This window comes from Vicugna pacos, unplaced genomic scaffold (assembly GCF_048564905.1).
Source record: "Vicugna pacos unplaced genomic scaffold, VicPac4 scaffold_20, whole genome shotgun sequence".
NCBI lineage: Eukaryota > Metazoa > Chordata > Mammalia > Artiodactyla > Camelidae > Vicugna > Vicugna pacos.
Window position 1 is genome coordinate 63,841,873 of NW_027328741.1, and position 15,275 is coordinate 63,857,147.

At 37.2% G+C, this 15,275-nt stretch overlaps 1 protein-coding gene across 1 annotated transcript in view; it reads right to left on the bottom strand.

Annotated features, from left to right (window-relative positions):
- Positions 1-1,693: 1,693 nt before the first annotated feature.
- LOC140693686 (thrombospondin type-1 domain-containing protein 7B-like) overlaps positions 1,694-15,275 on the bottom strand; it is a 160,598-nt gene continuing 147,016 nt past the window's right edge. The window contains 3 exon segments of the mRNA XM_072957394.1: positions 1,694-1,715; positions 2,483-2,762; positions 8,989-9,183. Coding sequence (XP_072813495.1) covers positions 1,694-1,715; positions 2,483-2,762; positions 8,989-9,183 — 497 coding nt within the window.

Sequence of the window (15,275 nt, forward strand, 5' to 3'; positions counted from 1 at the left end):
TTTGCAGACACTAATATATATAAAATAGATAAACAACAAATTTATACTGTATAGCACAGGGGACTATATTCAATATCTTGTAACTTATGGTCAAAAAGAATATGAAAACAAATACATGTATGTGCATGTATGACTGAAACATTATGGTGTACACCAGAAATTGATACACTGTAAACTGACTATACTTCAATTAAAAAATAAGGAAGACTATTAAACAAAACAAACAAACAACAACAAAAAAACCAATGGTCTTGGCGATGACTTTTTGGTTATGACACCAAAAACATAAATGATAAAAGTAAAAATTGACAAATAGAATCACATCAAACTTAAGATTTTGCACAGCAATAGAAACAACTAACAAAGTGAATAAGCAACCTCTAGAATGGGAGGAAACTTTTGCAAACCATATATTAGATAAGAGGTTAATATCCAAGATATATAAAGAATGTATACAACTCAATAACAAAAAACAAACAATCCAATTAAACACTAAGCAGAGGACCAAAATAGACTTTCTGAAGAAAACATCCAAATGGCCAAGTAGTGCATGAAAAGATTCTCAACACCACCAATCATCAAGGAAATGCAAGTCAAAACCACATGGGCTATCTTATGACCCCGTTAGTATAGTAATCATCAAGAAGACTAGAGACAACAAGTATTGATGTGGGTGTAGAGAAAGGCAATCCCTGCACACTGTTGGTCAAATGTAAATTGGTGCGGCTACTATGTAAAATACGCAGATTCCTCAAAAAAGTAAAAACAGAACTACCATATGATTCAACAATTCTACTTCTGTGTATACATCCCCCAAAAGTGAAAACAAGATATCAAAGAGATGCAGGCATTCCCATGTTTACTGCTGCATTATTCACAATAGCCAAGATACAAAAACAATCTATGTGTCCATCAATAGATGAATGGATAAAGATGTAGAGTATATACATGATGAAATATTATTTAGCCATGAAAAAGACATTCTGCCACTTGTGAACATATGAAAGATCTTCAGGATATTATATGAAGTGAGATACATTAGTCAGAGAAAGACAAATACTGTGTTATCTCAGTCATAACTCATATCACTGTTACATCATACTCATACATGGAATCTAAAAAAGCCAAACTCATAAAAGCAGAGTAAGAGGGGTTTCCAGGGAATGGGAGTGAAGGGATTTACAGGGATAGGATAGTTATTTAATGATACAAATTTGGAATTAGCAGAAAATAAGTCCTAGAGATCTAATGCACAGTACAGTGAATATGGACAACAATATTGTGTTATAATCAAACTTGCTAAGAGACTAGAATTATTCCAGCCACTAAAAGGGAATGGTAATTATGCAGTGTTACAGGTAATAATTTTCACTATAATCACAATCACATTACAACCTACAAATGTACAGAATTAACATGTCATACACCTTAAATGTATGCAATGCTATAAGTCAAATATATTTTAAGACAAAAATTTTAAAAATAAACTAATATGTACATTAAAGGTGAAAAAAAGATTTGAGTTGACCAACTTTGGCCTCTGTAAAATGGGTCCATTACCTGCTTACGATGTGTTTAATGTTTCTGAAAGTAAAATTACTGAATAAAATTCTCTAGACTAACTGAGTAAGCAGAGCAACAACCATACTAATTAAAAAATCATTAAACCTTAAATTGCATTCCTATAAATATCCTAAGCAAAACGAGCTGTTACACTGGCAATAAAGAATAAAGATGAACTATCATTTAGTCGACTTGTGTGTAAAAACTGAATTCAATTTGCCATTTCTGGCATTATTGAGAAAGTTTATTAGAATACAAGACCTTGATGACAGAGACAAAAATCTACTTTTTTTTTAAGAGTTTGTCACTCAAACATCAATTCTCTCTATCCATACCTTCTGTAAAATCCCTAACTTGTTTAGTTTTTTTAAAAAGGTAATTAAAAACCAAAAAATAGGGGAGGAAATTCATAAGCCGCATTGTAATCATTAATCTCAGCCTCTTCCATCAGTGTTTACCCTGACCATATTTAACCATCATTCTTTTCTCTGTTCAACAATATCTTTTAAATCATCCCAAGGTTCCCCATCCCCTCCCCCCAAAAACAGTCTTCACCCAGATTAACATCACAAAAACATTTCCAGATTGCCTAATTTCTTTTCTACAGTTCTAGTCTATTAATTTGGGTGTACTTATATACTGCACTGTAAAACATTTAAAATTAAACTTATTCTTTGGTATTCTGTCCACATCTTTAGAAGAAATCCAAGGCCTGATGCCTTCTAAATATATGACCAGAGCACCAATAAAGCATAAAATATATTTGTTTGTACTGGACTTTGGCTTTCTCGGAGAAGAGTGAGATATGGATATGTGCATTTCATACGCCCATATTGTATGAGAGGCAGTGTGTTCTTGCCAGAGGAGAAGGGAAACATTACTAAGAAACAAAGCTACTAATTCTAGACCTGGGACAAACCTCCCCATCTCCTTACCAGAGCTGTTGCAGTGGGCGGGGTCAACCAGCCTTCCATGTTTATCAGAGTAGGTCATTGCTCGGAAGCGCACGCCTTTTCCACATTCTTTGCTGTCTCCTTGAACCCGCAGTCCTCTGTGAGGCTCCCTTCTGCCTTCAGGAAGAAGGAAATCTGACCAATTACCATAAGGTTGAGATATAAACACATCACAAGGACATGGTTCTGTTTCCACCAGAGGGTACAGGTAAGCATCTTGACATTTCTCCTTCTTCCTGCTTTTGCCTGTTCCAACAAGAGACATTCATGTATTAATTTCACATCTGCTGTTTTGTTAAAAGTCACTTACATTGTATTAAAAGCTATTAGACTATTAGTTCGTAATAAAGTTTTTTCACTCTTTTTTTCCACACGGAAGTAAATCCTAGGACAATGGAAGCAGGTCCCAGAGCATCTGTGAAATTAAAATTTATTTGGGAAAAAAGTTTCATGTTGAATACTGGCAGAAAATACTTAGAAGATGTTTGCTATGGTGGCTCAGCAACTAGAAAAGGTCTTGGTTGATTTATTTACTATCAATTTCCCTATGATTTACTGATAAAAACAGATTGATTACCTTGTCTCCATTTTCTTGAAATTAATGGTCGCCAGGGAAACCAACAAAATATTGTAAATATTAACTCCTTCTGTGTTTAGTCAAGTAGCTTTTTAAAGAGTTTATGTATTCAAAGAACAAAATGGTATCCTCCCAGACAATGGCCCTGGAGTCAGGCTGGGTGTCACATGGGGTGGTGGGCAAAGTGGAACTTATTTTGGCTCCTGCTGTTGGGCAGCTCACAAATGCTGCCAGAAACAACAGATTGCAATAAATGCTCAAATCACATTGGATAATTTAATCTGAGAAAAAGGGTATGCCTTCCACTTTGAGAGACCTTTTTATCTCAAATATTTTAGAATATGACCTTACCTTGCCAACTGACTTTGATGGACCTTTTTGCTGTAATACTAACTTTGAGTAATGACAATGCAAAGTCATTTTTCAAAGCTGTGAGTTCTTGCTAATCATGTTCAATGGATTCCAAGACAGCCTGCAACTTGACTCAACTTAGCTACTAACACAGTTCCTCTAGATTTTTTAAAGGATTTCCTATATCTAATAATTTTACTTTGTTTCTTCATTAGTAGGTCATTAGCTAGAGCCTTGGCTCTGATTGTGTGGGGGGGAGGGAGAGAAGGTGGCTTTATTAGTCTATTTTCAGTTTTTATGGCTGTTTTGGAAATGCTGGATACAAGCTGATGCATAGACTACTTTCACTGGCAGATGGTTTACATTACACACAAGTCTACAGTTGTCACCTGGACACTTGGCTCTATGTCTTCTGTGATGCTTATGGTCACAATAAATGCAGGACCTGAAATGACCTTGTGAAAGCTCAGCCACACCAGTGTCCTGCTGGGAGGAGTTATTCACTTACCTCTATTATCAGTGACACTTACTGAGAATAAGTTTGAGAGGCACAGCTTCTACCACAGCTGGGGAATGTACCGGTTGAGAGATCTGTCAGTGGGTGGGGAATGGCTCCTTATCAGCATTTAACCTGCCCAAGTCTCTGGTGCTTTCTGAATTCCCATAAGGTACTGTTATCTCCATCTCTTCCATTTCTGCTCTCTCAACACATGTAACCCTAGATTCTAAGTCTACCTATTCCTTTAAACTACTTACTCTCACCAAAGTAATAAAACAAACCAAGCCCTGAACTATCTTTTCTTATCTTTTAGACTTGATCATTCAGTGATAGCTGTGAGTACTGACTGCATCATCATCCTTGAAATAACCTTTCCAAGTTTCATCATACCTTAACTTTTTGTCCCTTGCCCCTACCCCACACCCCTACCATCTCCCTGGGCACATCTTTATTTGCTTGTTGCAATCTCCCACCCTACCTCTCTTAACTGATGGGCTTCCTCAGGGGACTGCCCTAGATTCTCTTTTCTGATCCTACACTTTCACCCACACACAGAGTTTAAGTAATCGTCTATATGCCTTTGATCCCTAATTATTACCTTCAGCCCAGATTTTTTTACTCAAGCTCTGAGCCAGACTGGAAAACTACACTAAAGGACCAGTCAAACTCAATGTGACAAAACCCACCCTTCTGAACATCACAACTTTTCTCTCTCCTTCTGTGTTTCCCAGTTCTAACAATATGGCCAGGTCAAAAAATGGAGTGTCACACTTGAAACATATCTCTATCTTTTAATGACAAAAATAATTTCAAATACCTAAATATCTCCTGAATCAGCCCATTGTATCCACTCTGACTGATACCACCCATATTTAGCCCACCTGCAAATCCCCAGCTTAAATCACTACAATGGCTCCTTCCAAGACGTCACTGCCACCACAACCCCCTCCCTCCCTTCCAACTATTCCCCACACTGCAGCCAGGACCAACCTACAAATTTGGAAGTCTGATGACAACACCCATCTATTTAGAACTACGGTTCATGGAATGAAGTCTAGACTCCTCAGCCTGGTCATCAAGGCTCCAAAGGATCTGGGCTTATTAGTATCTGCCTCCTGCCTGTGCTGCACCACTCTGCCTCCAGCAGGTTACAAACTAGCATCTTTTAGCTCCTAGAAGCCACTCATCTAACTTCTGGCCTTTGTATGTTCTACTCCAGAAACTTACCAGTTCTATCCTCCCTCCATAGCCTAGCTAATGACTGCTTGCCCTTTAGGTCCAGAATAAGAGATTAGTCCCTCCAGAAAGTCATCCTTGAACACACTCTTCATCTCAGCCCTAGAAGAGGTGTTCTTCTGTACTTGTGTATCCTGTGGTAGGCAGAGTAATGGCTCTCCAGCAATGTTTACATCCTAATCCCTGAAACAGGTGAAAGTGCTACTTTAGACAGCAAAAAGAACATTGTAGATGTGACTAAGAGTATGGATTTTGGGGTAAAGAGATTATTCTGGATTATTCAGGTGGGTCCAACATAATCACAGGATCTTAAATTCAGAGAACATTTCCTGGCCTCCAGTAGAGGGTCAGAGGGAATATGACCAGGAAAGAACAACCCAACAGATGCAATGTTACTGAATTTCAGGACTTGGAAGGGAGCCATGAGCCAAGGAATGTAAGTAGCCTCTAGAAGGTGGAAAAGAAAACCCTTTCCCCTAGAGTTTCAGGAAAAAAATGCTATCCTGCCAATCTTTTGCTTATAGGCATTAAAACTTATGTCTGACTTCAGACCTTCAGAAATCTAAGATAATAAATCTGTGTTGTCTTAAGCCACCAAATTTGTGGTAATTTGTTACAAAAGCAATAAAAAAGACTCACACAGCACCCTGTAACAGCTACTGTAGCAGGTACTACACTGTACTGTGACTTCTGTAGCAAAATTCTTATCTCCCATTAGCCTGTAAGCTCTTAAATCAGGGTCATGTCTATCTATTCCCTTGTAATGCCTAGAGCAATAAGTGGTAAGCAAAAATTGTTCCTTGATTAATTGAGGAAAGTTTTTAAGAAAGAAGGAAAAAGGAGGAAGAAAGAAAAGAGAGTAGAAAGAAATAAAGAAAACATCCACGTACAGGGTAACCAAAAGTTACTGGCAGAGCAAATATTCTGCACATATATACACTGTCTCTGTATTTGTAATATCCTTCTTAATCACATGGCATTGCTGTTTGAAGAATTTGAGCAAATCAGTTAATGAAGAGATGGTTCTCATAATAAGAAACAAGTTACCAGTAGTTTGCTTTGATTACATTCAAGTCATAATCAGCATTGAACTCTGGATTCAGAACCAGCTAATACTTTAAAAAAATTTTTAAATCAATCCCTACTACAGCTCTAAAGATATTTTTCCCCTTAAATCAGAGAAATTTATAACTGATTCCACAAAAACAAAACAAAAAACTACAATATTTAATGGGTATTAGTTATCCAATTATTTTTGAAAAAAAATTATGAATAACCTAGACAGACCTCCTATTTGATGGGCTGATTATTTACAGTACTGTATAGACAACAGCTTTAATTATCACTGAATCTAAAACTGTGATTTTCTTCTTTACGTACAATGCAGAACACCCAGATATTCAATTAAAACCTCTGGTTAACAAAAATGGAAAAAAGAAACAAACAGCCTAGATGGCCCCCTGTACAATGGGAGGCCTGTATTTATGTCTGTATGTTGCCGTGTGTGTGACTGTGTAGAAGAGAGAGTCACACTGCCTTGCAATCTAAGCCCAGGCCTTTCAATATCATTCGTGTTAGACACCGCTTATTAAGTTTACTACCAAATTACATGGGGAAAATCAAAACACAAGCATTAGTATCACATCAAATAAAGCTTGAGAAGCACACATTTTCCACTGCTTGTTTTTCCACCAATGACACTGCAAACAATGAAGAGTAAAGAGCATTTTACTCTCCGCCCAAATCTACAAAGGTTAACTCAATGCAGTGGCTGACTGACAGTGAACTCACTGTTTCAGGCAGAGGAAATTAAAGACAGTAACAGGATCCTCTGTGCTTTAGATAAACACTCTTAGCTTATTAGGCGCATTTCAGGAAGAAGTGTAATTACCCCCTCTTCTTGCATCTTCCCACACACGGAAAAACATCACGATCTTTAGCTTGATCATTCCTGTTCTTTGTGACCAGCAGTAAGTTTTCATCAAGATGTATGCTAATGCATGTATTCCCCAAAAACAAAATTGCAAGCTAGCCTTCCCCCATACCTGTTTGGAGCAGTTCCTCAGAGCTATCTGAGAGGCTGTCTCCAGGTCTAGAGTCCTCAGTAAGACCTTGCATAAACCTTAACTCACAACTCTTACACTGTGCATTTTCCTCTCAATCAACAGCACTAGATAATTCATTTGATTCTATTTTTAAAACAACTCTTATATCTCATGAAAACAGCCAGTTGTTTAGGTGTCATCCAGATATTAAGACATGCAAAGATCAATTAGCTAGGCAAAAGCACAGCAGTTAATAACCTAGAAAAGAAATTCTAAATAGTCTTTAGCATGAGTAATTCTTGGGATAGAGTTTGCAGAAAAAAGTATAATCGTTTGCCAACATTTACATTAAAAGTTATGCTAAATAAAAGTCCAATCCATTACATTTTTGACCATTCATAACACAAACTGCACTGGTTGTAAAATGAATAAATATCCTAGGATTTTCAGTATTTTTCATTCTCAGTTTGCACGTACAAAGTATCACCACCAATTAAAAACTTTCTTTCCTCTTAAAGGAAATTCTCTCTCATCTCAAAGTTACAAAGAGAGTTGCTAGGATAATGACTTTTGAAGCATTATGTATGAACACGTAAACCAAGCTCCATTAAATTGTGCCTGAAGTTGGAATTATGCCTGTCATATATATTCTATACCAGTATATTGTTTCTCTATAAGAAATCTGTTTTATCTGAGAAACATAAGCAATATTGCATAAAATTATATATGAATAAATTTTTATAGAAGAGAGATCAAACTATAACTTATTTTATTTGATGTTTCCATTTGTGATTATGTTTCACCTGTACTTACAAATGGGATCCTGATGTGGGTGCAGAAATCCTGTTAAAGGCTCTCATGGATTATGTCAATCCATTAGAGTGAGTCAAATTTAAAACAATCTTGTGTGTAATGCATTCCAACAAAAGGGGTCTTGAAACAAGAGAATTAGCTCACGAATTGCTCATGAGAACAAATGTCATCTGTGCTTAATTCTTCAATGTCAACCCTAACTTTATTATCCCAATTGTTATTTTGGCATCTTTCCTTGGGTTCTTCACTCCCTGAATTAAGTTTTCTGCTTATACGAAAAAAAACATACAATGAAGAGAAGTTCTGGCATATTTATTTAGACAAGAAGTAAGATAAATTATTGTATCAATTATCTGCATATTATAGGCACAATTTCTCTAGGACCTTGATTAAACTATTCATTGCTTTAATTTCCATTAAATTTCAAGGATGTAAATAAAATCATTAATTAATATATATTACCAAAATGGAATTTATTTATGCAATTAATTTTTTGCCTTCCCCTACTAAAATTTTAAAATATCCAGTTACTTAAAAGGTAATAGTAAAAGATGAAGACATGAATGAGATCTGCCTGTAATGTTATTTACAAATCCGGGGCTGCTTCCAAGCTGGCTGAGATCCTGGCATGAAAACGACACCAGATAATTTGCCATTAACTACTCCCAGAAAGTTGCTGGGTATATTGCCATTTATGACTATAAAGATTATAATGCTGTGTAGAGAGTAACTTTAGAGCTATAGAATGATTCACATCTTTCATTTGTTTCACAAGCATTTAACTGAGTATGTACTATGTAGTAGGTACCAACCACAGGCAAAGAGGATGCATAATGGCAGGGAGGGACGGGGAGAGGGAGAGACCTGATACAATTTCCTGCCCTTCTGGAACTTGATAGGTTCAGGAGAGCATCACTTGTCTGAAGACAAAGAGTGAGAGGCACACCCTACCTGTGAGCTGGCGCCGTCTACTTCGAGTTGTTTCACAATTCGTGGAGCAGGGCGTAAACTTGGACCAAGCACTGAAGGTGCAGTCATCACGACATGGGACCGTACACTCCTGCACAAGGGGAGGCATGCCATTTGTCTGCCTGAGGCATTCCATCATTTCTGCTGACTGGTTGTTATCAGAGACACATGAGACAGCTAAAAAAACAGAGACAAACATTTGTTATTATTTTAATTAAATCAGTCTGCTGCTGGTTCTTTGACAAAATAGCAGAATTTCCCAACATTTGAAGAATTTGGTTATCACAGTGATTGCAAAAGGTGTTCAACATAGCTAACCTTATTCATCTCTGGAAATTAAATGTTTATTGTTGCCAGTGGAGGTTTTTGAGAATTCAATTGGTTTCATTATTAATACAAATCCTGCATTGACAGCAACCAAAGTAACATTTAGTAATTTACTGTATGTCCCATTTTGAGCATCTGATCTCTAGAGGAGATATAAACCTAGAAAAACAGAATCTGTAAAACAGTAATATAAAGACCAAAAAGGACAAAACCATCAAAAAATCATTAAAAATTTTCCTAGATTTGATCTTTTTGTTTAGTTGTTGAAGTGGCACTTATGGAAGTGGTCCTATTTTAATTTCACAGTCAGTATTTAAAAAGGAATTTCTGCTCTCTACAAGTAACCTTCTTCCTTACTAACATTTCAGGGTCAGTGAGAAATTCTAAATCATTTTTTTTCAACTACAAGCTAGTCTATCCAGATAATCCCCACTACAAATATTCTACCAACTGCAGACAATTCTTCCACGTTTCTCACATACATTTTCAACTAGGACGTCTCTAGTCATACCATGAAGTAATTAATAATCTCAAGATAAAACATTTATGAGATTTTACTTGATTTTTTGGGCTAATGAAATTTACTTTATTCAATTATGAATGGATAATATTTTTGTGAATCTTTTACTCACCCTTATTATGGACTCTAAGGATGTATCTTTATTTTCTAGACCAGCACGCTTCAACCTTGGCACTACTGACATTTTAGATTAAATAGTTTCTTTTTGTTGGTCCAAGAGTCTTGTGCATTGTAAGATATTGAGCAGCATTTCTGGCCTTCACCCATGAGTTGCCAATAACACACACACCCTCCCAATTTTGGAAACCAAAAATGACTCCAGGCATTGCCAAATATCAGCCCTAGTAGAAAAATACACTTCTAAGCCAATTCCTAACCAAAAACGTCTATGAGAATATATTCAATGGTGTAAATTCAGACCTACTATGTCAGCATCTCCGGGGGAGAAGTCCAGGAATATTTTTGTCTTTAAGTGTCAAAGGTGGTGCTGACCCAGTCTGCCCACTGACTGGCCACACCTGGCATGATGCCTCTGGATGTGGTATATGTTAATGGCTATTTGCTGAGATCATCATCTTAAAGAAACCAAAGTTTAGGGTCATTTTATTATAGCTCTATAAAATCTACCAAGATACAAGGAATAAAGAGACCACAGCTTTGGATCAATATTGTTAAGAACTCTTTACATAAGCCTCTCTAATACAGGATAAGTGTACATAGGGGCTTTCAGTTGCCCATTACTCTTATATTCTGAATTCCTTTCTTTATTCTGAACACAACAGAGAACAAGTCAATCTGAATCCCATCCATCCAGCCAGCCATTTACTTATTATTTATGAACTGGTGAAAGCCAATCGTACTGAATGATTTAGGACCTAGGAATTAGCTGAGATCACAATGGAGGCACATACAATACTTCCCAGTTTGTACATCTGCTCTGTGGCAGGTGGAGCTATTCATTCATTTTGAATAATTTTTTGTTTTTATTTTTATCCACATCCTAGGAATAAAATTTACTGCATATCAAGCCAACATCACCTGCATTTTCTTTGTTGGGAATATTATAGCCATTAATGATAAATATAGCAATATATTTTCTTAACTAGGATACAAGCAAATGTTATTTGAATTTCATATTGAGAACACTAATTTGGAGTCAATTTAGGGGACTTTTATTGTGCCAAGTTTATTTTTTCCCAAGATGACAATACACTAAATAACACGAAGAGAAATTTTAAATACTTTCAAAAAATACTGCCATTTGAAATTTAACATCTATGAATACACAAATGAAGAGCTTTTTTCCAATGATAATAAAATATTAACTTTCTATAATTTCATTTGAGTAAGTTTAAAATTTGAAAGCTATGATAAACATTCAATGATATTCTGAAGTTCTACAAACCATATAAATTAGAATGTACTGGGTTTATTTAAGTCCATATTGAACTATTTTGCATAAGAAATTAAGAATAGCTTCAGCACATGACAGAAATCACAGATACTGCTGTCACATGGCATGAATGCAAATTCCAACTCAAAACATCTGGGAATTATATGAACTAAGTTATTTAAATTCTTTATGCTTTAGTCTCCTCATCTTTAAAATGACTATAACAAGGGCATATGCAACAAAGTGTGAGAATTCTCGTAACAGTGCCTCACACCCACTAAGGGCCAAATAAATGCTATTATTATCCTTTATATTTGTTTTAAATCAAGCTGATAGTTCTAGCAGGTACACACACACTCTTGCTCGCCACACCACATTTCTTCCTTGGCCATCCTCAGAATCTGAAGGATAAAGATGAAAAGAAAACTGAGGGAATCTTCACCTGATTGCCTACTACACTTAAAATCACCCTTAGTCAACTCATATATTAGATACACCCTCAAAACTTTCACTGCATTAACAGGACTATGCAGAGCAAATCTGAGCCATCACTCCTACACAGACTTATACACTAGTCTAATGGAGACACTTGAGGATTCTAAGGGCCACAGAATACATTCAAAGTTGTAGCATGAAGTCTGATCCATATTACTCTGAAGACCAGTATCTCTAGGATCATTTATCTCAAGGGTTAGTAGTAACTGACAAGCTACAGAGCATGCAATCATCAGTTTAGGCCAGGCCCTGTGGTTTTCAATTTCTTCAAGTTCAAGATTCTAATTTCTTTTCACAAGCAAAAAGAACCACTAGAAATAAAAACATGAACAAGTTAAATAAAATGATTTCCTTCTTGGGACTGATTCGAGTATAAAAGGAATCATTGAATATACATTTATTGAATTGTACTAAAGGGGAGGCAAAAAATGAAGAAAGCACAAGTGAGAGGTAGGCAGGACTAGAAACCCAGCTGAGGAAAGGAGACAGATACACATACAAAGGAAATGAGAAGACATTTAGAGTCAGTGGGAATACACCCATTCACAGTTCCCCTCCACTGGGCAACTCATGGGCAAAGGATATTTTTAAAATGTTACTTTTAACCTACAATATAGTTCTGGGGCCAATATTAAATGTGTATTAACTCCATCAGTTAGATAACTTCTTTTGAGGACTAAATCAGAGGTGGCAGGTAGACTGTACCACCAAATTGTGGGGCTGGTGTCTAACAGAACTAAGGATGGCTTTTATATTTTTATTGTTGTTACCTTGGGCAAATTATGTAAATTCTCTGAAGGTAATTCATTCATCCATACCATGGGAATGATAACATCTACATCAGATGATAAACTGATGCCGATGAAGTGCTTAGCACAGAACTAAGCACTTGGTACATGTTTCTGGAGAGCTACCTATTACTTTGAAGAAGGCTAGTGGAAATGAAACCTAAGACGTGGTTGGAAAGAGGATTCCACCATCACTCGTCTTAGGTCAGGAAGAATTTTCCAAATCCCACCAAACTCTCTTGACCCTTAAAAAGTGTGACTGGACCCTCCCTTAAATTATAATGTCGCTGCAGCCTCTTCCAAAGACTGTGTGGCCCTCCCTGGGATATTGTGTTTTATTTCCAAGTGAAGCTCTGTGCACTGTGTTTAATGTCTATAAAAATGAGGCTACAATGTAAGCTCCCATATAAAATCACAACTCCAGGAAAAGTCAGAAACAGAAATCTAGGGTCTGCTGGAAATTCTTTTCAGAGGCAGCAAGATCAAAATACTTTCATAGAGTTTAATGGGAAAAGAGTGAAGATTTGTGTCAGAGTGCTGTCCATATTTACACCTCACTTACTGAGGTGGTCATATCCCACAGAAACAGGTGCCACGCCCCTCTCTGCTAAAATATACTGAATTCATGAGAATTTTAACACCTAAGTAGTATTTAGGGGTATATATCAAAGCTTTTCAGACCATTAGAACCATTTCAGTTTCATTACTGATCAGAAGAACAATGAACATAAGGCAGAAAAAATAGCTTATGCCTCGGGATTGAGAACAGAACTTCTTAATGTCACTTACTTCCCTGGTGGCCTAGACTTTAGACCACTTATACACATTGATCCTTATTAACTACATCTTCTGCCCTAATACTTACTGAAATTGACCTACTTTTTCATTCATCCATTTCTCCATCCACTCACTTGGTCCCAAAAAATATAAAGAACTAGGAATAATTATAAAAACATCCTGTGTGTGTACACAGATATGCATGTACATACAAATAATTCAGTTTCTGAGAAGCTACATTAGCGGCAGTAACAGGCAGGTAAATAGAAAATAGTAGCATAATACTACAGTTTACCTACTGGCGATAACCAATCGGGAAGTCCTGGTTTACCAAAGTAGGTACCTCAGTCTTGAAAAGATGTGTAAGAGGCAGACAGGAAAAACAAGCCATTACAGAGAATGTACCCATAAGACATCTGCTTTTTAGTTGAACTCTGATTTCCAGATCTTCCGGCTCATAGCATATCACTTACAAGTCATAATCTTAAGAGTTCTCTTTTGGTGCTTTTATGTATTGAAAGTGCTGTACCACACTAGTGAGAAAGGTGCTTTCCATCAGGCAAGGAAGAGGCATTTACTGCTGGCCATGCCTGTCATGTATTTCTACCTGTGGTGAATCGTTCAAGAGCAGTGGCAATTCAGAGATTATATTTTATTTACTAAACCTGAAATGTTGTCATCTTCACTAGAGTAAAGCTGTACTCCCATGTAAAAATCAGCTCAGAGAGCTGCAGAACATTCTCATCGTGCTTTGTTTGAAACTCACCTAAGCTCAGAGTAGCTGCCTGCAACAGCAGGGTCTTCTCATTAAGGGAGAGTCACCACGTAGGTGGGTCCAGTGATCTGGAGCTCTCCAGCAGCCTCTGTGATGCCTCGGGTCCCATTTTTCTATTCATAGTGTCTAGCAATGTATGTAACATATAGAATTGAGTTCAGCATTATCTTCCTCTCAATCAAGACACAGCCTGAGCAAAAATCACCCAAGAAGGAAAACAAGTTACTAATTGCTTTCCCTTGTTACCTGATTCTTTTCAATTCTAGCAGCATGAAAAGGAATGGCCTGGGAGAAAATGTAAAATTATCTGAGAATTTAGCAAAATAAATATAGCAAAGATGTGTATGAATTCTGAGTGTGTCTCAGAGTTAATTTTTTGAATACAGCAGCTTTTATGTGGGATAGTTAGGCAGCCTTCTTAGCCTTTAATGATGACTGAAATCAGCAGATTATTAACCACTACTAAATGGCTAGTCTTTCTGGCCCCATCACCTCTCAACTCTGATAGTCACACATGCCATGGTAAGTTTGTCTTCTTTTCAGTTATGATGTGAAAAGGGCAGGGTTTACTGGCCTTATGATAAGAAATGATAATGTTCTATCTGGAAAGATGAAATAAATGATAGAGCCCAGATCTGCTTATGTTTATCTCCTTCACCAAGGACACCCGCATCACTTTCCTGAAGTCACTTCTTACAGATTTCAACTCTAATAGTTGACAAAAAAGGGCAAAAAGAATTTCTTTCAAGAGGTCATGATTTCCAGGAAATAAGGGTGAGATGCTAGGAAAAATAGAAGGGCTCCATTAGCTTGCTGTCCTACAATCGGGAACTGCTTCAGTTCAGATACAGAGCTCAAGGGACATGCACCTCCAGGAGCAGGGAGGTGAGGGTTAGTTGGGGAGGGGGGCAGCAACTGCTAGATCAACATGCAGACAATGTGCTCTACAGGGCAGACCTTGCACTAGTGGTCTGGGCTACCCAGATGAAAGAAATCTGGAAATAAAAGTACCCTACACCTAGGGTCCCACAAGAACATAACTCCAGGGGCCTCAGACACTAGGCAGTCAGGAGCTTTCCTGGACCATGGAGACGCATGAAGAATGAGTAGGATGCACCCAGCCCAGATGGAGCCCGGCCAGGTGCTTGGCACACCTTATGCCTGTGCAGAGGAACAAACAATGATACAGGCTAG